The 24,768-nt window shown below is 36.6% G+C and overlaps 1 protein-coding gene across 1 annotated transcript; it reads right to left on the reverse strand.

Moving 5' to 3' along the window:
* Window positions 1–90: 90 nt before the first annotated feature.
* Window positions 91–24,172, reverse strand: LOC113117191 (vasoactive intestinal polypeptide receptor-like). The gene is made up of 13 exons (XM_026285687.1): window positions 23,652–24,172; window positions 21,675–21,762; window positions 18,985–19,089; window positions 9,317–9,420; window positions 8,345–8,442; window positions 7,102–7,234; window positions 5,270–5,423; window positions 4,844–4,904; window positions 4,036–4,102; window positions 3,845–3,936; window positions 2,209–2,338; window positions 1,452–1,493; window positions 91–1,269 (listed from the first exon to the last, which is right to left on the reverse strand). The coding sequence occupies exons 1-13, from the start codon at window positions 23,703–23,705 to the stop codon at window positions 1,078–1,080; spliced, it is 1,320 nt and encodes a 439-aa protein (XP_026141472.1). The 5' UTR covers window positions 23,706–24,172; the 3' UTR covers window positions 91–1,077.
* Between the last annotated feature and the right edge of the window lie 596 nt (window positions 24,173–24,768).

Here is a 24,768-nt window from a genome sequence, read left to right on the forward strand (position 1 = left end):
AACTGAAAATCTGTGCTGGTGATGATCTGTTAAATGTAAAAAAACAAATAATACATTATTTAATAAATAATCAATCATTTCCTCTGACCAGCATATAAATTCTTTTATATAAAGAGAAAAGGCATACTAAGATCTAATGTAATAAAAATGATCTGTATACTTTCTATGACAGTATCCACAATACACTTTCATAAAACAGCAATAACACATTTCCTCTTAAATGTACATCTTATTCACACTGAGGTATGAGAACTGTGCATGCAGACATGCAAGAGCATTTTCATGAAAGCAACTATGAGTAATGTATTTTTTTTTCATCTTTTGTCATTGATTTTACGCAACAAGTCCACAGTTACACAACCCATGTAAATTTACACGATAAACCACTCTTATAAAACATACAGCATGATGCATTATGCATCTGCTGCACAAGTAAACATGCTTTTATGGCTCTCGATGAGAGACGTCTGTGTTTGCGCACATGTACACAGACACACAAGCACATGACATGAATTGGGATGCAAAAACAGGATTGCAGCAGAATGTCAGGCAGTCTAAATCATATGACTTTTTTCCTGGAATAAGGAAGAAGATAAAAATAAAACCCAGTCACTAGAGACCCAAAAGGTCACCGTTCAGTTTTACAGATTATTACGAGTCTGAGAAATCTTGAGCAGCATAATGAGGGCACAGTAAACAGAAAAACACAGACAGAAACAAAATGAGCTCTGATCACATCCTAATGATGCCAGTGTCACTTGCTTTTCAGAGTCAGTAGTTTGATGAAACACAATCAAAATGTCAAAGAGTCCACTTTTACTTGGATATTTCTCTCCTGATTGATGTGTGTGAAAGAATGGCTATGAAGATACATCATATGCCAAACCATCGTCATGAGCCTTGAGCTGCACGGTTTCCCTCATGTTCCTACTAAGCGGTGAGATGTGCAGATCCTACAGGAATGATGGCAGAGCAGCAACCTGCAGATGATGGAAGTGGTCCGAGTGACAGCCTTTCTGATAGAGCACAGACTCCTTGGTTTCTGTGTCTCGTCATAGATGGAGCATCTCTCAGCACTCAGACGGTGGAGAAGTCATCTTGACAGGCAGAAACACGGCGTGTGGACGGGCTGGATTTTGTCATCATGGTGATTTGGGAGCTGAAGTTGAGGCCGTTGCTTGCCATCGAGGGCTGCTGGTACTTAGTGTCAGCTCCCAGAAATCTCTGCATGTGCCACCGCCTCCACTTTCGTTTGACCTCAGACTGAACCTGGAGAGTGTGTGTATGGGGTCAGTAAAATCTCTCTATTTTTCAATAATCATTTTTGTTAGATAAAGTTTTTAAGATCATGAGAAGCAAATTCAGTCATGTGTTGCTAAACGTATGACTTGGCAAGTGCAATTCTCTCTCTAAAGAAAAAAAAAAATTACGTTACATTCTAATAATATTACCTCTCCATTTAGAAAACAGTACAGGACAGCAACACAAAACCCCTGAAGAAAGAAAAAGAGGACAATCAATTTGAGCAGTTAAATTATTAACAGGTTTATGTAAAAAATCATAAACTCAGTCCAAACACATTTTAAAACAAATGATAAGAATTAAATATAAAATCATTTTTAATTATAAATCAGACATGAATAAAATTACCATCTTAGTGTACAAAAACGGTTAGTCTCATTTGACTTTAGAGAAAGATGGATGTAAGTCTTTGAAGAATTTCAAGGGTTAGTAGGAAAAAAAAGAAAATTCTCTTATCATTTACTCACCCTCGTGTTTTTCAAAACCTGTTTCCTTCTGTTGCACACAAAAGAAGAGCTTTTTGAAGAATGTCTATTGACAACTGGCTACTGACATCTGTTTGGTTACCAACATTCCTCAAAATATATTTTGTGCTCAACAGAAGAATGAAACTTTTGGGGCAACATGGAGATGAGTAAATGACCGAATTTTCATTTTTGGGTGAACTAAGGCCATTTTTGTATATCCTCATTCAACCTGTTTATGTAGCTGCATGACAAACATGGAGGGAATAAATATCACTGGGCACGTCTGGGGTTGAGGCATGCTGGCAGATCCCACGGTGAGTCTAATGCTGTGGCCAATCTTAGTATTCTCTTGGCATTTAGGGAATCCAAACTAGATAAGCAACGCTTATACAAGAATACAACTGTGGGTAAAAACATGTTTCAGTCCCCTGCTGCCTACCTGAAAGGACCCCAGAATCAAGTCAAAAACCAGACGCACATTAGACTCAATGTGACGAGGCATAAAGGCAAAGATTATGTAGTTTATCCCGAACAAGGGAATCAAGAGTAGAGTTGATTTTGCCAGTCTCCTGTAGACCAAAAGAAATGAATATGTTGTAATATGTGTATATTTCCAGTGGGTATAGACCCCCCCCCCCCCCAAATAATCACATTTTGTTGCTTTGCAGCCTGAAATGAAGACATACACAGTTTTTGTTTTATCCAGCTGTATTCACATCCAAGGGAAAGATCTAACACCAACTTGTCAGAAAAATAATCATAACAGAATCACTGAGTTGGAAAAAGGATCACACCCTTGTGAAAGTATTTTGTTAAACCACCTTTTGCTTTAATTACAGCCTTTAGTCTGTTGGGATATGTCTCTACTAACTTCTAGATCTATATTTTGCAATATTTGGCCACTCTTCTTTGCAGAACTGCTCAAGTTCAGTTCAATTTGATGGTGATAGTTTGTGGACTGCAGTCTTCAAGTCATTCCACAGATTTCCAATAGGTTTAAATCTGTTCTCTGACGAGGCCATGCAAGGACATTCACCTTTTTCGCCTTCAACTACTGTGTGCTTTGGGTCATTGTCATGATGGAAAGTAAACCTTCTTCCCATTGACAACTTTCTGGCAGAGGGCAGCAGATTTTCCTAAAAAATTTGACAGTATTTTCTCTCATCCGTTTTTCCTTCAATCCTGACTAGTGCTCCAGTCTCTGCTGCAGAGAAACACCCTCATAACAGGATATTACCATCTCCATGATTTACTGGAGGAATGCTGTTATTTGGATTCTGAGCTTTTTTGGATTTCCTCCAGACATATCGTTTGGTGTTCAGTTCAAATAATTCAGTTTAGTCTCATTTGCCTCAGAATCTTAACGCTGCGTTTTGGCAAAGCTCAGTCATGACTCTATGTGGCCTTTCTTGATGAGTTACCTTTTTCTTGCAATCGTCCAATACAAGCCACATTTGTGGAGAATTTGTGATATTGTTGTCACATTCACACATTGAACACTCTTTGTCATAAATTCCTGCACCTGCTTCACAGTTGCTGTAGGCCTCTTGGTCGCCTCTCTGACCAGTTTCCTTTCATTCGGTTTGGAGCGAAGTCCTGATCCAGGGAGGGGCTGTGTTGTACTAAATACATTCCATTACAGACCTCACTATGCTTCTAGACATTGATAAAGCCTTTTAATTGTTTTTGTATCCATCTCCTGACTTGTGCATGTCCACAACTTTATCCTGGGGATCTTTCGACAGCATCTTGCCACAGATGATTGTTTGTTTCAGTTGCACTACCAAGGATTGAGATGATCCAGGAAAGCTCTTTTCATGCTGAGATATGTCCACATCTGATCACAGTTGAAAGTTTTAACTACTTTTTGTGCCATTGAGAAAGTGATTGGCTTGTTAGGTGAGTTTTTTTCTTTTTTTTTCTTGACATGCTGGTGTTATATTGTCAGTCAGGTGGATATACAGGTGGATAAAACAAAAACATTTACAGTGCAGCAACAAAATGTGATTCTTCTATACCCACTGTGTATTGTGAATGTAAGACTGTGATGTCTGTGGTCCAACACAAAAACTCACGAGTACTGGTGTGATTCATTTCTTCCAATATCCCGGCAGCTGATTTTCTGACGAAGTATCCGGATGATACAAATGAAGAGAATAAAGTTCATCTAGAAAAACAGCATCAACCGATTAGGCGCTGTTTTAAAGTAATTCATGCACCACATGTCATATCTGTGAGAATAAGATGCTGATGTAAGGTCACTCACCAATATTGTTACTAATGTAGGGGTTTTTATAATCCACCACAGATCATCATCAATAAAATCCCAACATCTATCAACAGAAAATAATAGAATGAAACTATAGTAATGGAGTAAAACATCTGGGTTCCGTAAGTACAATTCCCAAACGTTTTCTGCATAAAGAAATGTTTTTAAGCAACAATGTATAAAGCGTTTGAGACAGACATACCCTGAACTCAAAGGTGGTTATGTAATTGTTAATAATTTAGTTTGTTTGTGGTGACTACTTAATAGTCAAATGTCTGGGAAAGTATCCTGAAAAGTGATTTTCCAGTCAGTCACTGTTGCTGCCACTTTATATTGTGACTCTTAAGCAAACACTTCTGAAAAAGTTGACTCTCACTGTTTGAACAGTCCACATGAATATTGGATGCAAAAACAAAGAAAGAAACAATAAAAACATGGCAATGAAAATTCAAATATCCACATAAATTCTTTTCAACTGTCTCCTCCCATGAGCTCTGCTCTAAATATAGACTACTGACCTCCATGAAGGCACGTCATTTATCATCAAGGAACAGCCCTGAGTGAAATTTACAGTGTCAGCTATACTGTAGCTATTGGCAAAAGGTGTGCAGAAGACAGAAATTCAACTGAGCTCTTAAACTCATTAAAGTAGTTATTATTAGTCCTTTACCCTGTTTTAATTGTTACTCTTAGGTAACAGTGGCTACAACAACCAGAGAGGATTTTTATGGTTCCCATGAGTGTGTATATAAAAACATTGCAAAGTATCAAAGTGCCGTTCTGCGAACAAGTTACATTTACTCACTCAATATCATGTAAATAAGCTTTTGTGATGCTCCAGACAGTTATGAAGACACCTGGAACTCCTGCAACACAAACACACATACGGACGATGAATATTGACATTTAGCGTATTTGCTAGAAGGCCTTCCTTATTTAAGTGGCCCATATGATCATTAGGAGTTCAATAAAACAAATGGATTGCCAATTAACCTCAAACCTTAACTGACCCTGAGATACAGATCTGAGCCTACTTATCCTAAATTTAAAGAAAAGTGACATGTGAATCGTTTGCCAACACTATACAATGACGTCAATGGAAAGGTTAATAAGGTCCTATTGACTTTAGTGATCAATTTGTCATTCACATTTGACAGGTGTATCTCTCCTGCCATGAAGACTTATGAGGCCGAGGGGCAATATATCTTAATGCCACTAAGCACATACACACCCCAGCCAATGAGAATGTACCACCAGAAGTACTTCCTCTCAGAGAAGAAGGATACGGCCAGGAGAACGTGCAGATACAGTCCCTCCACTAGTAACCAAAAGAAACTGGCCATGATGCCATACTGGAAGAAAACCATGGCAGCCTTGCAGCCCACCTGTAAAATGCAGAGAGGATTTTGTTTAGAGCTATTATGCACTTGTGTAAATTATAACAGGAACTGTGGTCTTGCATGTTTACTGTGTACTTAAACAAAGGGAATGCCTTTGCGCTTGTGTTGCATGTGCAAGGCACTAGAAAACATTGTGCAATACTTCCAAAGAGGGGCATTAAAAAGAGTGTAAACACATATAAAGAACAGCTGTATGCTGCTTTGTTAATGTTTGACACTCTTGTAGCGCGTTGACTGTTCCGAAATGTCCTACATGCAATTATCACCTAAAAGTGTTTCAGTTATTGCAATAATCACACAGTCCTTAACAATCTTTGGAGGATTTCAAAGAAACAATCACTAATAAATATTAAATCCATTTTAATTAACAACAACGTCTAAGCCTGAATAATCTCCGGGGCGCTTAAATGTCAAACATGTTTTTGTGACCTTGCAAGGATGTTTACAGAGGGGATACCGTGCCATCATGAGTGTTTGAGTACCCTGTTGTGAAAGATGTGACATATTCTGTTGGACGACAGCTGCATGCAAACGGCCCAAAACACTCAGATCCAGATGAAGAGTGTTTATACAGGAAAACACACAGGGAACACATTACTAAACCTTTACACACAGGCCTTTTATTAGCCAAATAGACTCACTTTAATTAACCAAATGTCATCACTTTTCAATTGTTAAAGCTTGAACACTGCTTATGGTTTTAATAATCATGAAAATGGCACTAAATAAGCCAAACATGACCATGATGTTGGGTAAACACAACGTTGGCCATATTCAGACGAGGAAGGTAATTTACAAACTCTTCAAAGATCTCGAAGGACTGCTCAAATACTGCTACACCTGGCCGCAAAATGAGATTAAAGAGCACTTTTCCAAATGCCGTTTAAAGAGCAAACCTTATTACGAGAGCAATTTACTAACGACAGTGTATCGATTGCGAAGATGGTGCTTTTTGTTTCTTGTGAGAAAAAAAAATCAATTGCATTCACCTGATGTGATTACATTTAGCTAAGAGAGTAGTAATAAAGTAGAATGCAACTAAAATAAAGTGTAAACATTTTTTTTAGCGGGTATAAATGTAAAGAATGTGCTTTATGTGGTTTTATTGTGGTCCAAAATATTAAAGGGGGTCATCAGATGCCAATTTTCCACAAGTTTATATGATTCTTTAAGGTCTTAATGAAAAGTCTGTAACATTGTTTGGTTACAATTTCTCAATGGGAGTGTAAAACACCCTTTTTACCCTGTAAAAAACAGCTCTTTTAAGAGCCCGCCGTTTTGTAGCATTTTCCTTTAAATGCAAATGAGCTCTGCTGACCCCGCCCCTCTGTTCTGAGCCACTCTCTGAGGGACTGTTTACTTTATTGTTGTTGTGTCCAAACTTGCATACTTTTCTAGTGGTGATATGTAAAAGAGTAGTATGTTTGAATTCATAGTATTCATAAAACAGTAGGCTAAAATTCCTGAATTACCGACCACTTCCATGAGATTCTGAAGTGCGTGTCCAATGAAACAATATCCAATGAGGCCAGGGAGATGAGATGTAACTATAACATGACAATGATAACAAATGTACATGTACTTACATTCAGATTACACTCATACACATTATCACAGTTATAGCCACTGACTGTGCATTACCCTTTATTTAAAAAACACTTACAGATCCATGGTGACAGTCATCAGGTTCCTCCACCTCATACAGGACTACATCCTTCATAATTACAGCCACAGCCTTCAATATAAAGGACATGAACAGTTGAATATGGATGTAGTTCCTTGTGCAGTGGAGTTTTCTTAGAAGCAAAGAGAGAAAGAGACACAGTGAGTTGTTTTAGCATAATTAATGATATGCAGAAACACAATAAACCATGTGCTGAAAGCCCTGCATATACTATATATAGACAATGCATTATAATCACATGCACGACACGTGAACACAAGTGTCATATGTTCATGTTAAGAGCAGAGCTACTAGTTCTGTCTACTGTGCTTGTCTTTTGCCTTTGAAAGAGGCACAGGAAACTCATATACTATGTGTATGAAAACTTTAATACAACTTAAGAACTGTGTTACTTCAAGAACTAAGTGTGAAGCAAGCCGAAAGAGGAAGCTTTTCATTATACTTGAGCTCGGCCCTGACCTCTGAATTCACTGAGGGGAACATCCACTGTGGTTAATTTACTACTGAGAAAACTGTGCAGTGCGAAGCTGCACGTTAGAGGTTACAAACTGCTAAAGCCTTTTTGTTTAGGGTTGTGCAATAATGGAAAGGGTGTAAAACACTATCAAACGTCTGAATCGGGGCACTTTCGCAATGCACTGTATTGTTAAGTGTGATATAAAACAGGGCATTTTGAACAAGGTCACCTGGCTTCACACTAGTATGATTTAGCAGAACATCGATTCGCTGCTAGATCAGAGTTGAATCAATCACAAAAAATGTAAGAATGTTAGTAATATGCTTCTTTATATGTATATAAAACACAAGTATACATTTTGTGACTTTTTAGTCTATTTACAGAAGCCATCCTTATTTTACTCTTACTTTAAGAATATTTTACATTGACATTGCATAAGAACATAGTGAACATGTGCTTCAGCCTACTTTTCAAAAGGAAGATAAAATATTTGAATATATAAATTCACTCCCACATGAATACAGTCTATAAAATATGCAAATGCTTTCATACATTGTACCAACATGTAATGTGTTATAACTTATAAATATAATCACATATCCCTCAGTAATAAGCATATATATAATAAGTATGTTGTCTGGTTTTACTTGTTTGTATTTGTAAAAGAATACTATTTTGTAATACAATTCAAATACATTTTAGTTTCACTTTTAAATACATAACACGATGCATTCATTGTAATAGTCTGCTGTATGGAGGACTTACCTGAAAAAGCACAAAATGATGATGGCGATGATGAGGGATATAAGAGACACAGTGTGACCAATAGTGTATCCAATTCTCACAGAGTCCAGGAATTCACCCTATGAGAAAAAAAAGTGAATAATTACTAACTGTCACATTTATATCAACAATTATGTCTTGGAGTAGCTTCAAATACTTTATTTGACAAATGTAGTATGTTTAAATTACTAGTAGTACGTCTGGATTCTATACACATTGATACTATATAAAACATGCTTTATTAAACAGCGACCAAGTAACTAAATATTCAAAAGAAAGTGCTACTCAGAAAGTATGCAATTTCAGAAGCAGACAGTCGTTAATGTGTCTAAATTGTGAGTAACTCAATTTAACATTTTAGTCTGAATATCAATAAAGCTAGTATTATGGAACAACAGCATGCTCTTGCTCATGTGATATTGCTTAAATTATTACAGCAAACTGAGGTTAAGAGCCAGATAAACTAAACAGGGCATATTAGCCTAAAACTGCAATACCATAATAGTGAAGATGTGAGTGGAAGGTCCACATTAAAGAACACAGATAATAATTCCCATAATGACTAAAACAGTCTACCAAAAGCAGTGTAAATTGGCAACTATCGCAGTCAAGTGCAAAATGGGTTAAAACATTTTTTTGGGGGGTGAATAATAGCATTGAGTAAACTGACTAGTACACACCATAATAAAACATGCTGCATAATTTACTAATACCCTCCTTCTGTAAATTTGCATCTGAAATGGAAACTCCCACAGATGCATATTCTATTCGTCTTTAGCAAATTCTGACAATAGTTATTATATACCAAAAGAGGGTTTGTGCTGGTGCAGCTGTTAGTAAATCTGGCCCTAAGTTTCTTATCCTTAATTGACTGATGGCTTTTTTGGTAACTTTGAGAAATATTGATTAAAATGCATTGAGTGCCAATTAAAGCAAAAATGCAAATGTACGCACATTTCCATCCTCTGTGATATTGGGATCATAGCCACAGTTATATGCAATGACAACTGGGTTTATTTCTGTCCAGCCGTTGGCAGTGCAGCTCTTCGATATGTTTCCTGGAAAAGGGGCAAAATGGCAGTGAATACGCAGGTCAAAACAGAGAGAAATGAAGAGTGTTAAAACACTGGATTCAATCACAGACTCATTCCGCCAATAATCACTGCTAAAAACACACAGCCAAAGATGAGGCTGGCGATTACTGCAAAACAAGCAAAGCAAATGAGCACTTCATGAAACTCAAGCAGCCAATCAATTAATAAACAGGAAATTTCTTTATTCATTGGAAAACTTGGAAATGTTTTAGATTTATCTTTTTTTTTTCTTCTTTTTTTGTGCATATTGCAACATAAAATTAGCATTTTTTGGAACAGTTTTCCTTGCAATTTGTGACAGCAGATTTCAGTGTCTTGAGCATCCTCTCAGGCCTGGAGGACTTCAAACTGAATGGGGCTGATTTCTGCACCCAGCCTGTTTTTGTGAAGTAAAGAGTAGGCAAGCGCATCATCAGGTAATCATTCTCTGCAAAGTGAAGGAGGAAAAATAACAGTCTTATCACTGCCTGAAATACCAGCTGGGAAATCCTTTTACTCGCTGGACACATTATGACGCTCTCATAATGACCCTTTAGATCCTCCTCTCACTTTTCTGCACTACATGTGATGTTCATGTCACACTTATCAAATTCATGACCTTTCTGCCATACACTTGAGGCCACGTTTTTGAGGGTTGATGTCACAACAGAAGATGAATAGAAAGGAATGGAATTAAAAAAAAAAAAAAAAAAACAGCACCACCCAAAATATTCCCAGTATTAAGAGGCAAGGATTATATATGTCATGCAGATGATTTTTGAAACGTCATGCAGATGTTTAACTCGGCATTTGGAAATATTCTGTTCACAACAACAACAAAGAAAAATTATATACTGTATATATATATATATATATATATATATATATATATATATATATATATATATATATAAGCTATTTTAAAGGAACAGTCTACTTAGAAAAAAAATAGGCTCATTTTCCAACTCCCCTAGAGTTAAGCAGTTGAGTTTTACAATTTTTTTATCCATTCAGCCGATCTCCGTGTCTGGCGGTAGCATTTTAATGTTAGCTTAGCATAGATCATTGAATCTGACCGTTAGCATCTCGTTCAAAAATGATCCAAGAGTTTCTATATTTTTTCCTATTGAAAACTTGACTCTTCTGTATTTACATTGTGTACTAAGACCAGTGGAAAATGATTTTCTAGGCTGATATGGCTAGCAACTATACTCTATTTCTGGGCATAATTATTAAGGAACTTTGCTGCCATACAATGGATGCATCAGTCGCAGTGATATTACTCAGTGCCTGAAAATAGTCCCAGCTAGGTAACTTCCAATAACCCTTTTTAGGCGCTGCGTAATATCATTTTAAATGGGGAAAATATAGAAACTCTTTGATCATTTTTGAGTGAGATGCTAACAGTCTAAACAGATTCAATGACCTATGCTAAGCTAAGCTAAAAGTGCTACAGCCAGACCCAGAGATCGGCTGAATGGATTCAAAAACTGTACAACTCAACTGTTTAGCTCCAGGGAAGTTGGAAAATTAGCCTATTTTCAAAAAAAAAGTTGAGTGTTGTGAAAATACTGGCTGTATTTTTCTCTAACAAATTCCCAGAGGATGATTTTCCTCACAATTAGAGAAATAAATCATGAATAAAACATCAGCTTCTTCTCCCCTGAAAATGTTACTCTCATTTGTAGGAGCCTTGTCAACCTTGGGGAACGTAAGGTCATTAAAGAAGATAGGAATAAACCTCTAGAGAATAGAACAGGCTCCACTTATAGACAGTGAAACACAACAGTATACAGGGATTGATGTAAATCTGCTGTACATTAATTAGAACAGAATGCTTGCAACGAAATGTCACGAAACCAGCTAGTAGCTAACCACAAAAGCCTCTAATGAGTAGCATTTCGTACAGTGGAATCTACATATGGATAAGGAATCAGGTGTTTTTTCATTCTCCTTTTTCACCATACATGGCTTCATCAATTAATTGACAGCCTGTTCTAAATTAAAGTCTCTACAAATAATTCAACTTAAAATTGCTACTGCATCAATGCAGTTTTCATCTATTTACCAAGACCTTTAAACATATTAAACTGAACAGAGAAGTTTTATTTTATTTCTGAAGTTAAATTCCAGACCCATATCCAATTAAAACGGCTCTGTGGGAAGCAAGACAGAAAAACAAAAAATCACTGCAGAACACAGACAACATTTTGAAACGTTTGACATTCATTTGGCAAGTTGCAGCGGATAACTTGAAAAGCTCATTATCAATGTGCCAGCATTATGTGTAGCTGATGATGTTTACTCCTGAGAGCAACAAATCTATATTTAGACTAAGTGAATACTGAGGACATTCACACATCCTGCAACAGGAATACATCAAACATTAGCTTTATAGTGCTAACAAATAAAAAGATTATAGTCAAATACACTGAAGATAAAAGAAAAGCACAAACAGCTCCTACTCATCTCATAATAGTATCGACAAACCATCAAATCCAATGATGACTAATTTTTTATGCAAATCCTTGACAATACCACTGTTATTCAGTATGTTTTTTCATGAAAAATCTCCTCATCTAAATACAAGTGCATTAAAAATGTGTAATCTCAAGCACAGAGACAGATAAGCTAATGCTGCTAGAGTCTGGATTAGTTTTCATTGAGGGATTGTCAGAAGAATGCTTTCATCATCCCGAAAAACAAGACAATGAGGACTGTCGGTGCCATGTGTGAAGATGGACCGAACATGGGAGCTAATCAACCCACACTTTTGTTATTTCAGAGCGTGCCTTTGAAGAGGTCTTCTGCCTCGAAGCATGCAGAGACACACACTGGGCCTCAGGTTAAAGCTCGCCTCTGTGGAAAACTACGCAAGATTCATTGCCAGCCTGAAGGGTTCTGGTTCTGGTAATGTTTTGGTCCTTGAACAAGTGTTGATGGCAGCATGACTTGTATAAACATGAATCAGACTGGGCTTTTGATAAAGCTCTTTGAGCAAAGTGTTATTACAGCTTTCTGCAGTGAAGGTGGTTGTGTAGGTGTGTCCTTCTCTTTCAACCGCAAGCTGCTTGACGTATTGTGACAGCAGATCTAATAGTGGAACTGCAGTGAGAATTTGCAAGAATGTGGGTAATTTAAATATGCTGGTTTCAATACAAGTTAAGCTCAATCAACAGCATTTGTGGAACACCTCCCAAAAATTATTTAGTTTCCTCCCTTGTTTTGGTAACAAAACATTGAGGTACAACTTACAACAGAAGTGGATGGGGTAAATTTTTGTTGGGTTTGAAAGCAAAAATGTGAAGTTGATTTGAATTATTTTGTTACAAATTGTGCATTCTTTGAGCCGTAAAGCTCGGTTCGGGGTTTTAAGGTTAAGGTCTTGTGTTGTCATGATGAAAATGCACAATTGGATGCAACTTTACCAACAACTAAAAACACTGAGATGAAATAAAATATAAATATTGGATGAATAACTTTCAAATAATATAATCAAGGAAATATATATATATATATTTTTTTTTTTGCATTGGCTGCTAACTGAAATAAACTTTTAAGCTGAAGAACTAAAATTATTGATTAAAAACTACAATTAAAATACAAATTTAAATTAAAAACTGAAAAAAAATTAATTTAATAGAAATATAAAATATTACACATACTGTATATAATATAATACAAAAAAATACTATAAACAAATTAAAAATAAAAAGCACATAATAAAATGAGTAACAAAAAATTGAAAACATAATAAAATGACTAAAACTGAAAATACAAAATAAAAGCTACTTCAAAATAATCATATTGGCCCCATTCACTTCTATTGAAAGTGACTCATTGTAGACAATAATAATTATTATTATTATTAATTTTTTTGTGGTAGTCAACAGGACACAAATTTTAGGACTTGGTTTTCCTTTGCTTGCAAGCATATAAAGTGACCGTGAACAGCTTTGGCTTGGTAAACTTTACTTTCTGAACATTTATAAGAGGTGTGATCATGAGGTCACTGCACTACTGACAGCGTGTTTGACTAAAGCATGAAAGTGAAGTCTGAGTTATGAGCAAAGAAACCACTCTGAAGAGCTGAGAAGATTAATGACTGTATGTTTGCTGTAAAGCTCCTGGGTGAAAAGTTCACATGCATTAGGACACTACAAGCTCCACCCAAAATAAATTTATGACATGTTCCTGGATCTGTTCCTGCCAAGTTTCGTAACACTTGTTTTCCTTTCCATGCTCCTATAAAAATGAATGCTTCTTGATTAGACCATAACACAAGATCTGGTAGATTCTTTTGAATCTATAATGTGATACTACCACTGGACAGATTAAGCTTCAAGGAAAGTATTTTACTCCTGCTGGATAGGAACAGCTGGAATACCAGGAGTGAGATTTAATCTTCAGGCTTGATTACACAAAGCATTAGTGCTATTAGGAAAGAACCATAAATTGATATTTCTACACAGAGTGGTCTCAAATGAATTCATCTGAACAAATTAAACCACTTTAAAATCTCTGAATGTGACTAAACAAATGTGTCTAGAGCTTTTCTCAGAAATAACCTCACTTTTCTGAGCCTTTTTCCATTATTCTTCACCAACTGCTCCCAAGGTGACTTTTTTATGGAAGTGTGAAGCCATTTCTCTGTAAGTTCACACAGGTGAACATCCAGAAAGGGATGAAAAGTCTTGAAATCTATTGTTTTATCATTTGAAATCTAATAAAATAATGTATTCAATATTTTGTTTGATAAGTGGTTTTACACTTTCTATAAAATAAGTGCTAGAATGTTTGGTATTGTCTTATTAAACTGCAAATAGATTCAAGTGAGGCTAAAGTAATTTTTAGGGTCACTGTACATCTGTTTGGCAGACAAAAGGAAAAAAGGGAAACTACACAATACGGTCTAATCAAGCTTTGGTGGACAAAACTGTGCATTATTCGTTCTGAGGGCATTAAAAGAAATGAATACAATGAACTGGCTTTCCAAAAGCAATCCAATCTAATTTACAGTTGCATAACTTTCACATAGTTCTGATGAAATAAGCTTAATCGCAGTGATCACTGATGCAGCGTAAACTCTAGTGTGTACTGTAGGAACCCAGATAAAACAATTGTAGCTAAAATCATCAACTGTTTTTTAAACACTCTTTCTGGACAATAAACAGGGAGCATTTCTGGGAAATCGGGGCTAAGGAGAACAAATGTTTCCTTTGATTGGTCCAGAAAGCCTCAATCTGTTTGCTATAAATTAATGAGGAGTTTTGTGTCCACTGCATGTCCTTTGTTCTTCTCTCTGGTTCATAAATTGTTCCATCAACATGTTCGTTATATATGTCTCTGTCTCCCCTAAAATCCAACTCAACATTCCCAGTCAGTTAGTTATCAGATTTTTCCCATCACATGATCTTCAAGTCAGCCCACCCCCAATCTATTACACGCCTCTCAGAACAACATCACGAAACCCCACCATTTCAGCAACAAAGAGAAGTTATCAGAAAACTGAAAAATAAGTCACTGGAACATGCGCGATCACACACGAACATGATAAAAGCAGCCGTTTGTTTGCATGCTTTGGTAAAAATTCAAATTCAAAAGCATCGTCGGGCCAAAAAACCCTGGCCGTTGGCCCCGAGGAAGCCCCGGCGAGGCACGATCAAGCACCGGAAGTGACAGTGGAAACGCGACTGGCCCTGGCACGCACTAGCACGCCCGGTTTAAGCTCGACAGTGGAAACACGGCTAACTCCATGAGGAAGATAAATCCAGAGCATTTCACTAAATCCCTCAATCCATGTTTTGGATTTCTTCCAAAAGCACTCTCTCAGAGCACTTAGGTAAGACATGCCCCTTTCAGCAATACACAGTTATGACCTGGAAGCCATTAGATGTGTGTAAACAGTTCATAGGATGAAAATTAAGGTTGTAAATCACAGCTGAAATTCTGACAGAAAGCACAAGTGAGAAGGACATGGAAATAAATACATTTAAATTCTGGTTCATCCTTATGGAGATCCCCTAAAGAAAAACAAAGACAAATTCTATAAATGAAAGTCCATGTGTCACAGCTACTTTTTCGACTTTATAAGAGCTGAACCAAAAGTGCTGTATTTTCCACAATGATGTGTCATTACAGAAATGGGCCCTACATTACATGCCGCTTTTTAAGCAGGATCATTTTGAAAAAGGTATTGATCCGCACGGTCATTTTCACTCACTATTTCATGATTATTGAGCAACCCAACCTCTTGAAATACTTTCATTGGTGTTCTTGTGGCAAACTTAACAGCTATAGACAGTACTCAGTTCCTAGACATTTTATTTCAACTTCAAAAATGAATCTGTGTGCTTGAAGGGAAAGGGAAAATTTAAGAGGTAGAGTAAAAAAAAAAAAGAAAATTATTACTGAAAATATGAAAATAAAAGCTGATACATTAACAATGTAAGTCAGTAGTACACATTCAGAATGTATCACGTTGCTTCTAAACAACCCACACTTTTTTTCACCTTCAAAAAAAGTGTACATTATGTCATGTATTTACCGTTCAAATTTATATATCATGCGCACCAAGGCTGCATTTATTTGTTCAAAAATATACTTGAAATATTATTACAATATAAAATAATTGTTTTCTATTTGAATATATTTTAAAATATATTTTAATTCTGTTATGGCAAAACTGAATTTTCAGCATCATTACTCCAGTCTTCAGTGTCACATGATCCTTCAGAAATCATTTTAATATGCTGATTTGATGCTGATTTGATTACTGGTACCCACTATTAATATTGCGTCTTATTATTAATGCTGAAAACAGTTTTGCTGCTTTATACTTTTGTGGATACTTTTTGTGATACATTTCTTTCACGATTTTTGATGAATAGATAATTAAAAAATTGCAGCATATATTTGAAAGAGAAACCATGTGTAACATTATAATTGTGGTTACACTCACTTTTGATGAAATTTTATGAATACACACACACACACACACACACACACACACATATATATATATATATATATATATATATATATATATATATATATATATATACATACATACATATACAGAGGGTATGGATAGTATTCAGACCCCCTTAAATTTTTCACTCTTTGTTATATTGCAGCCATTTGCTAAAATAATTTAAGTTAATTTTTTTCTCCTTAATGTACACACAGCACCCCATATTGACAGAAAAACACAGAATTGTTGACATTTTTGCAGATTTATTAATAAAGAAAAACTGAAAGATCACATGGCCCTAAGTATTCATACCCTTTGCTGTGACACTCGTATATTTAATTCAGGTGCTGTCCATTTCTTCTGATCATCATTGAGATGGTTCTACAACTTCATCTGAGTCCAGCTGTGTTTGATTACACTGATTGGACTTGATTAGGGAAGCCACACACCTGTCTATATAAGCTCAGAGACAGAATTGTGTCAAGACACAGATCTGGCCATGGTTACAAAAACATTTCTGCTGCATTTAAGGTTCCTAAGAGCACAGTGGCCTCCATACTCCTTAAATGGAAATGTTTGGGATGACCAGAACCCTTCCTAGAGCTGGCCGTCTGGCCCAACTGAGCTATCGGGGGAGAAAAGCCTTGGTGAGAGAGGTAAAGAAGAACCCAAAGATTACTTTGTCTGAGCTCCAGAGATGCAGTCGGGAGATGGGAGAAAATTGGAGAAAGTCAACCATCACTGCAGCACTCCACCAGTCGGGGCTTTATGGCAGAGTGGCCCGACGGAAGCCTCTCCTATTCTGGACGAAAACCTTCTCCAGCGTTCTCAGGACCTCAGACTGGGCCGAAGGTTCACCTTCCAACAAGACAATGACCCTAAGCACACAGCTAAAATAAAGAAGGAGTGGTTTCACAACAACTCTATGACTGTTCTTGAATGGCCCAGCCAGAGCCCTGACTTAAACCCAGTTGAGCATCTCTGGAGAGACCTGAAAATGGCCGTCCACTAACGTTTACCGTCCAATCTTTCAGAACTGGAGAGGATCTGCAAGGAGGAATGGCAGAAGATCCCCAAATCCAGGTGTGAAAAACTGGGCATCTTTCCCAAAAAGACTCGTGGCTGTATTAGATCAAAAGGGTGCTTCTACTAAATACTGAGCAAAGGGTCGGAATACTTCGGACCATGTGATATTTCAGTTTTTCTTTTTTAATAAATATGCAAAAAGTCAACTGTGTTTTTCTGTCAATATGGGGTGTTGTGTGTACATTAACGAGGGAAAAAAATTAACAATGATTTTAGCAAATGGCTGCAATATAGCAGAGCGAAAAATTTAAGGGGGTCTGAATACTTTCCGTACCCACTGTGTATATTTATACATACAGTACTGTACAATGGTTTAAAGTCAGTTACTGTATTTCTATCTTTTGCTGTAGTGTCAGTAGTAAATATCAGTTTACATTTTCCAAACATTATTTTTTCCATTAAATGTAATGAACTGTGGCAATGTCTCCAAGACATTTCAAGATACCAGCAAAGCTACAACACTGTGCCAAGTATTTGGCACTTGTGTAAAAATGCTGTAAGGTGAGGATGTCCTTAAAAAATAATGTCATTATTTATTCACTTCTATTAACAACTAAATTAAATCAATATTTGGTGTGACCACACTATGCAATTTAAAAAAAGCTTTTGTCCTAGGTGCACCTGTGCATTGTTTTTCATGTAGCTTTGCAGGTTTCTTGAAATGTCTTGGAGACATTGCCACAGTTCTTCTGGATTGAGTCTGTCTCAGTTTGTTCTGTTTCTTCATGTTATTCCAGACAGACTGATGATGATGAGATCAGATCTCTGGCACTGGCTGCTGTCAGACTCCTTGTGCAAACAAAAATCTCACTGGATTATTCCATTTAATGGCAAAAATAATGTTTGGAAATGTAAACTGATATTTGCTGCTGACACACTACAGCAAAAGATAGACCTAACTGACTTAAGATATTGCCATGTCTTCTACTTCGCATCCATAACAAGCACAGCTACCTTGATATCTACAGCTCCCCTATCATGTTCAGTTGCTAAATACACAGCTAATCCTGATTACTAAACACAACCACAGAAGGCTTACTAAACAATATTAAAAGTTACCCATGGCTTTCCTCATTAGAATAAATTACAGCGGTCATGAATTCTCAGCAAATAATTGGCCCATGAGGCTCTCCCCTGAGAAAGTCTCATGAATACAGATTGTGTGTCAATGTCTCTGCTAAATTACAGAAGCAGGTCTCAATAGCCAGGCAATCTTTCTCTTTTCTCTAGAGTTATCAAAAACTAATCAGACTAACTCAGAAGAAGGCTTTGGGATAGTCTTTAAACAATGTGACAGTTGTTTTTATGATGCTAATTAAGTCATAGTGAGGACATTTGCTTTCTCGGAAGATAAGCCTCCAGAGACGTTGCAGAACATTAGGACTTTAAAAGACTTCATCAAGAATGGATAGAAGTGGAATAATGGTGAAAAACAGGTTTATTGGAACAAATTTAGCATCTTCATACTTACAGAAAAAGTACTGACATACCTCTTTGATCACTGACATGGCTGAAGTAATTCGGACAGGGGATGGTGACCAACTCTCCAATCCTAGCTGATGGCCAGCATGCTAGATCCCATTCTCCTGTACAACCTTATCAAAAAGTGAAGAAAAACTGATTAGGAAGTAATCATGATAATCATGCTAGAATTGTCTGATAAATTAGTTGATATAGGTCTGTACAATATTTTTGGTTCTTGACACATCAAATGTCTATTAAGTCCTCTTAAGGCCAACTGACATTGTACTGTACTGACAGATGCAGACAAACAACAACAGACACATTGGTCTAATTTTGTCGGATCATTGTGTTACCCCCGTCGATGTCTGTTTGTTGCCGTCTGTCAGTGAATTAACCCCCAGTGTTTTCTGAGCAGTTCTGGAACTCTGAACGGATAGATTAAAGTTGTGATGTAATCTTAGTAGTGACTGATGTGTCATGTTATGTTATGGCAAACATTCAAAAGAAACGGACAATAGAAAAAGAAAAAATCCATCTATTCATCAATTGCTGACTGGATGAAGGCCTATCTGATCCAGTTAGCTTGCAGTCAGTTGTAAGAAAAGGGCTTGTTTAATCGGACTGAATGATTGGAGAAGACCATCATACATCAAAAGAGAAGTCTGGGATTTCACCGGAAGCTCAAATCATTACATTTTGCTTTTAAAAAATTTATCAGAAGAAACAGAAGTATGAAGGCTCACAATAAGATCAATATCATGCATTTAGATAATAGTGCATGTTCATTTTATGCATTTTATGCATTCATTTTATGGTTTACACCACTAAATCAAACTGATATTAGAGATTTTATAACAGACTGGGCTACATGACAAAGAAAACCTAATCAAACACGGTGCCATGGGAGAGAGTTTTATCAAAGTTCATCTCACAGTCTGAGAAAACAATTTGCATATTGGTCTCTGATATATTACTCAGGGGAGTTTTATGATTGAGATTTAAATAACAGGAAACAAACACAAATGACAACACTCAACCTTGAACTTAATCTTAAACAACCAGCTTTTGTAACTGCTTTGTCCGTTAAGAACAAAATCAATATTAGATCTGGCTGGAACAGGCAGCATTTTGGTTTGATGAGGTACATGCCCAATATCTTGATAAAGTCCACTTATAATTTACTCATTCTAGCTTTTTCACACATACAAATCACACAAAGCCCTGTGAATGTTTCCAGTAATTAAAGTGCTCCAATATGTGATGTGTTATTAGAATTCGCTATTAATTATATGTTATCATAGCTCATCTGTGGTTATTCTCTGCCTTAATGAACAGTTATGATAAAACTTGATATTAGTGTTGATCTCCTTTTCATGTTTTTCATTAATGACAGCAGAATCAGACCTTAATACCGAAGTGAAAACGCTGTTTATTTAATTTCGGTTATTTTTAAAATAAGCATCATTAGTTGGAATCACAAAGATTGAACTGAACTGAATTCTGTTGGTAGCGCATGAATGTGCTCTCAGACCATCTGATTTACTACCTAATAATGATAAAAATAAAATAAAATAAAAAAAACTGCTGAGGCAGTGCTCTAAAACCACTACTGATTGAATCATACAGATAAACACTGATGTTGTGAAGATTGTGCTTCACAGAATGATGTTTCTGCCTACTTAACTAGCATGCCTTTGTAACCTCTTCCGATACCAGATCAGACAAACAAACACAAAACAATTATTAGCTGCCCATTTCACAGTATCTACAGTAATGAGAAGAGAGAAGAGAGAAGACCGCTGCATGCAGTCTGTGGGAAGAAATTAGGGGAAAATATTGACAATTTTGCAGATAAAGCAGCTTAGCTTAACTATAAGTTAACATGGCACATAATGTAAAAAACAAATATTAAAAAAAAAAACTATACATGGTTAAACATTAAAAAAAATGTAAAATGTATTATTTTAGCAAACTGTTTGTTGCAAAAGTGCAAAGTGTTTTTCTAAACATTATTTTAATTTCATGTGCATTATGATGGTTTTTGTCTTTGTACGTATGACTCTGTTCACACACAGTAGTACTAGATGTAAGGACAGGTGACTTACAATGAACTCTGATTCATCATGTGGATTTCTGTTATACAACCTGTATTTTTATGGTGGTTATCAGTGCAATTTAAGGTAAAAACAAAGTTCCTTTTAAGCAAGTCATTTCACTCTGTGTCCATCTTTGAAACACCTGTCAGGCAAATATTTCAGTCATGCAAATCATGCAAAGCTCCTTCAGTGGTGTGTTTAGGCAGCACACAAACCATGGCAGCTGCAGTGATCTGATGACTTTACTAATCATTATCTGGCTCTTTTATTTAGAAGACGGGACTATTCTGCCATGATGCACATTGCACTTTCTCCTATTCATAAGTAACATGAGTTTACCATCTTTGCATATCCAAAGTCTTTGGTAAAAATTTTAATTTGGTATATTAATGTCATATCACTTAATAAAATATATGGTTGTAAAATACACACTAATATGTCAAGCTGCGATACTTCAAACATTTCCACTATACTGTCATATTGAATTTCTGGCAACCACAGCTATTTTTACTGTGTATTGAACAGGCTATTTTTACAGTGCATATCACCAGAATACAGTCATCATTGTGTCTTTACATGCCTACAGTTGTCATATAGTGATTTATGTGCCATGTACGTACCTGACGTGCTGTTTTCCAGCTTTGACAAACATTCTCTTTTCTCCGCTTCCAGCTCCCACATGACCTCACACATCTGGACAGACAGCATCTGTTTAAATCAATAACACAATCACAAGATTCTGACATAAGATATACGTTTAACTTTCAATAAAACATATCTTAATTTTTACGTTTCAGATTGCTTCACATTTATGAATAGCAACAGACTTTGATCACGTAACAAGCTGCACATAATGACTTTTTGAAGAGGACGAAGTGAAATGGTTGCACTTGTGACACTGCCTCTCCCTTTTCCTGAGTGTCGTGGAGATTTGATGAAGGGTAGGACAATTCATGTCATTCCTTTGTTTTTACATAGCAATTTAACAAGTGTAGCATAAGTTCCTGCACTTACTGAGCTCTTAATAATGTCTCCTTTCACCTCTGTCAATCCCTAAAGGACTAATCTCTGGATATCTATATGGCTGAACAATTCATAACATAAATGATTTGTTGTCAAGTTGTCTCTATGCAGCTGTATCCAGTTTTCCTTAAAAATGTAGGCTGTATTATACAAGAAACTGCTCTCCTGGATTCTTTCATACAGCACCAGAGGACAGTGAGATTTATGGCAGGTATTCGCTGGCAGATGAGACCATTGAGAGGTCACATCAATCAAAGAGTCACAGCAGAGCTATGGTTACTCCCAAACCTGTCCATATTGCCTACAGAAAGTATGTCCATCTGGGTCAAATGTTACTCTGGTACCTGAACGGTCAGTGTGTGTGATCTACAGCAGTGTTTTACAACTTGTTTTGCATGGCAGTAGCCCCATAAATAATATTCAAGAGCACCTTCTTCAAAACTGGAACTGAAATGTGTCCCATTTAACTTTTATTACGCTGAATATCATTTGTTATTATGGTTCATTTTATTATCATCACTTCTAAACAAAAAGATAATCAATAATATGGGTGAAAACAGCCTTACCTTGTGTCACACATTTAAGAGATTTATAAAACCAGCACATATTATTAAGCATTATTTTTTTTCTGTTGTATATTTTTAACACAACAGAATCTAAATCTTTCTATGTACTGGACTGATGTTGAAACATCTTGAGATATGTGCCATTCACAATATCTTTTCCTCAATGCTGTATGTTCAGTCAGTTGAAAGCACAGGTTCTTTATAGTTCGTGTATGTGCCCAGAGCAAACAATCACCTTCTTTTATACTGTACTGTGTAGAGTGACATATTCAGAAGTAAATTCAGTTGCATGGTAAGCTGTACTTTATAGAGACATGAGTCACTACTGTCTGCAGTGGGGAAGGAGCTATGATCAAGGACAGTGCTGGCATGGACACAGTGATGATGAGGGTTGTAACCATGGCGTCAAAATAAGAGAAGAAAATCATTCTTTACATGATTTCAAATAGCATGATTAACACTACTGACATCCAGTTTAGATGGTAAGCACATGCTGAACATAGAGGAATCTTTCCATTGTAACACTGGTACTGTGAATGCATGCTGTTTTTAGCAGTATCAGTCTGGAGCACTAAACCTGAAGGATTTATAAGTAAATACTGACTGATTTCCTTGGTTCTCCTATAGACACGATTCGATTTCTAACATTAGCAGCACAAAAAAAGTATTATGCATAATTTTAACAATATATATTTAAATCTATTATCCACACAATTATGTCCCTTCTGCTTATAGCATTTATCTTAAATTTGATTTATTTCGTACGGATAATGCAGTTCCGAAAAAAAAAAAATCTGCTCTGTGATAGGAAACACACAGCAGCAGCTGCTCGGAGACAGAAGAGCAAACGAGCAGCACAGTTTAACCCAGCTTTAGATTTGAAAAGCACAATTCTTCCTGGAGATTAGTTTGAGGACTAGGTGTGTTAAATAGCTACTTAACAGCTTTTCTTTTGTCGATGACTAATTAAATAGGAAACTTGAAAAATGATAAAGTGTTGATACTCACAGGTCCTACCGAGCAGGTTAGGTACAAAATCAGCATTCGTTTAGACATATCCATTTTAGCCGATTCAGCAGTTGCCTGAGAGCGCTTCGCAAGAGTATGGATGCAGATAGACAAGTTGACTGACGAAAAGTAAATGACAAAGAATCCAAAGCATCAACCAACTATGCGCCGTGCGCGCGGGTTCACCAGCCGGACTTCACCGCCAAACCTGTCCATGTTAATCCCTAATATGAAAAAACCCACTTCATTCATAAACGACTCTGGAATAATATGAAGCCATTCACAACAGGCGTTTGCTTGAACCACATACGTGACGAGCGCGAGGTGGACTGTAATTCCAAGGCTGTCGACTCGCGTCCTAAACCCTCACTTCCAAAGTAGGAATGTGTGTGTGTGTGTGTGTGTGTAGTCTATACAATACTATGTACAGTCATAGCCAAATGTTTTGGCAGTGTTACAGTTTTTTTTGCTTGTTAATAAAGTTTGCAGCTTCAGTATTTGTAGATTATTTTCCACATGTTTCTATGGTATACGAAGAAACAATGATAAGCATATCATAAGTTTTAAAGGCAACAAAATATGAGTCAATATTTACAGTGTTGACCCTTGTTCTTCATAACCTCTTAATTTCGCTATGCCATGCTGGATATTAGCTTCTGGGCCAAATCCTGACTGATGATCAATTCTTGCCTTATTAGTTCTCGGGGTTGATCACAATTTCCGGGCTTCTGCCTGTCCACTCGCATTTGAGGACTGACCACAGGTTCTCTATGGGATTGAGATCTGGGGAGTTGCCTGACCACGGATCCAAAATTTCAACATAATCTTAGAGCCACTTCTTTATCAGTCTTACATTGTGACATGGTGCTCCATCATGCTGGAAAATGCAGGGATCATTACCAAATTGCACATGGATCATTGGAAGAAGTCACTCTTGCAGGACGTTTTGATTCCATTTTTTATTCCTGGCAGTGTTTTGGGCAGAATTATGAGAGAGCCTACTCCCTTGGTTGAAAAGCAGCCCCACACATGGATGGTCTCAGGATGCTTCACTATTGGCACTACACAGGACTCATGGTAGTGTTAATCTTTTCTTCTCCAAACAATCAATTTTTCA

Source organism: Carassius auratus, chromosome 2 (genome assembly GCF_003368295.1).
Source record: "Carassius auratus strain Wakin chromosome 2, ASM336829v1, whole genome shotgun sequence".
Taxonomy (NCBI): Eukaryota; Metazoa; Chordata; class Actinopteri; order Cypriniformes; family Cyprinidae; genus Carassius; species Carassius auratus.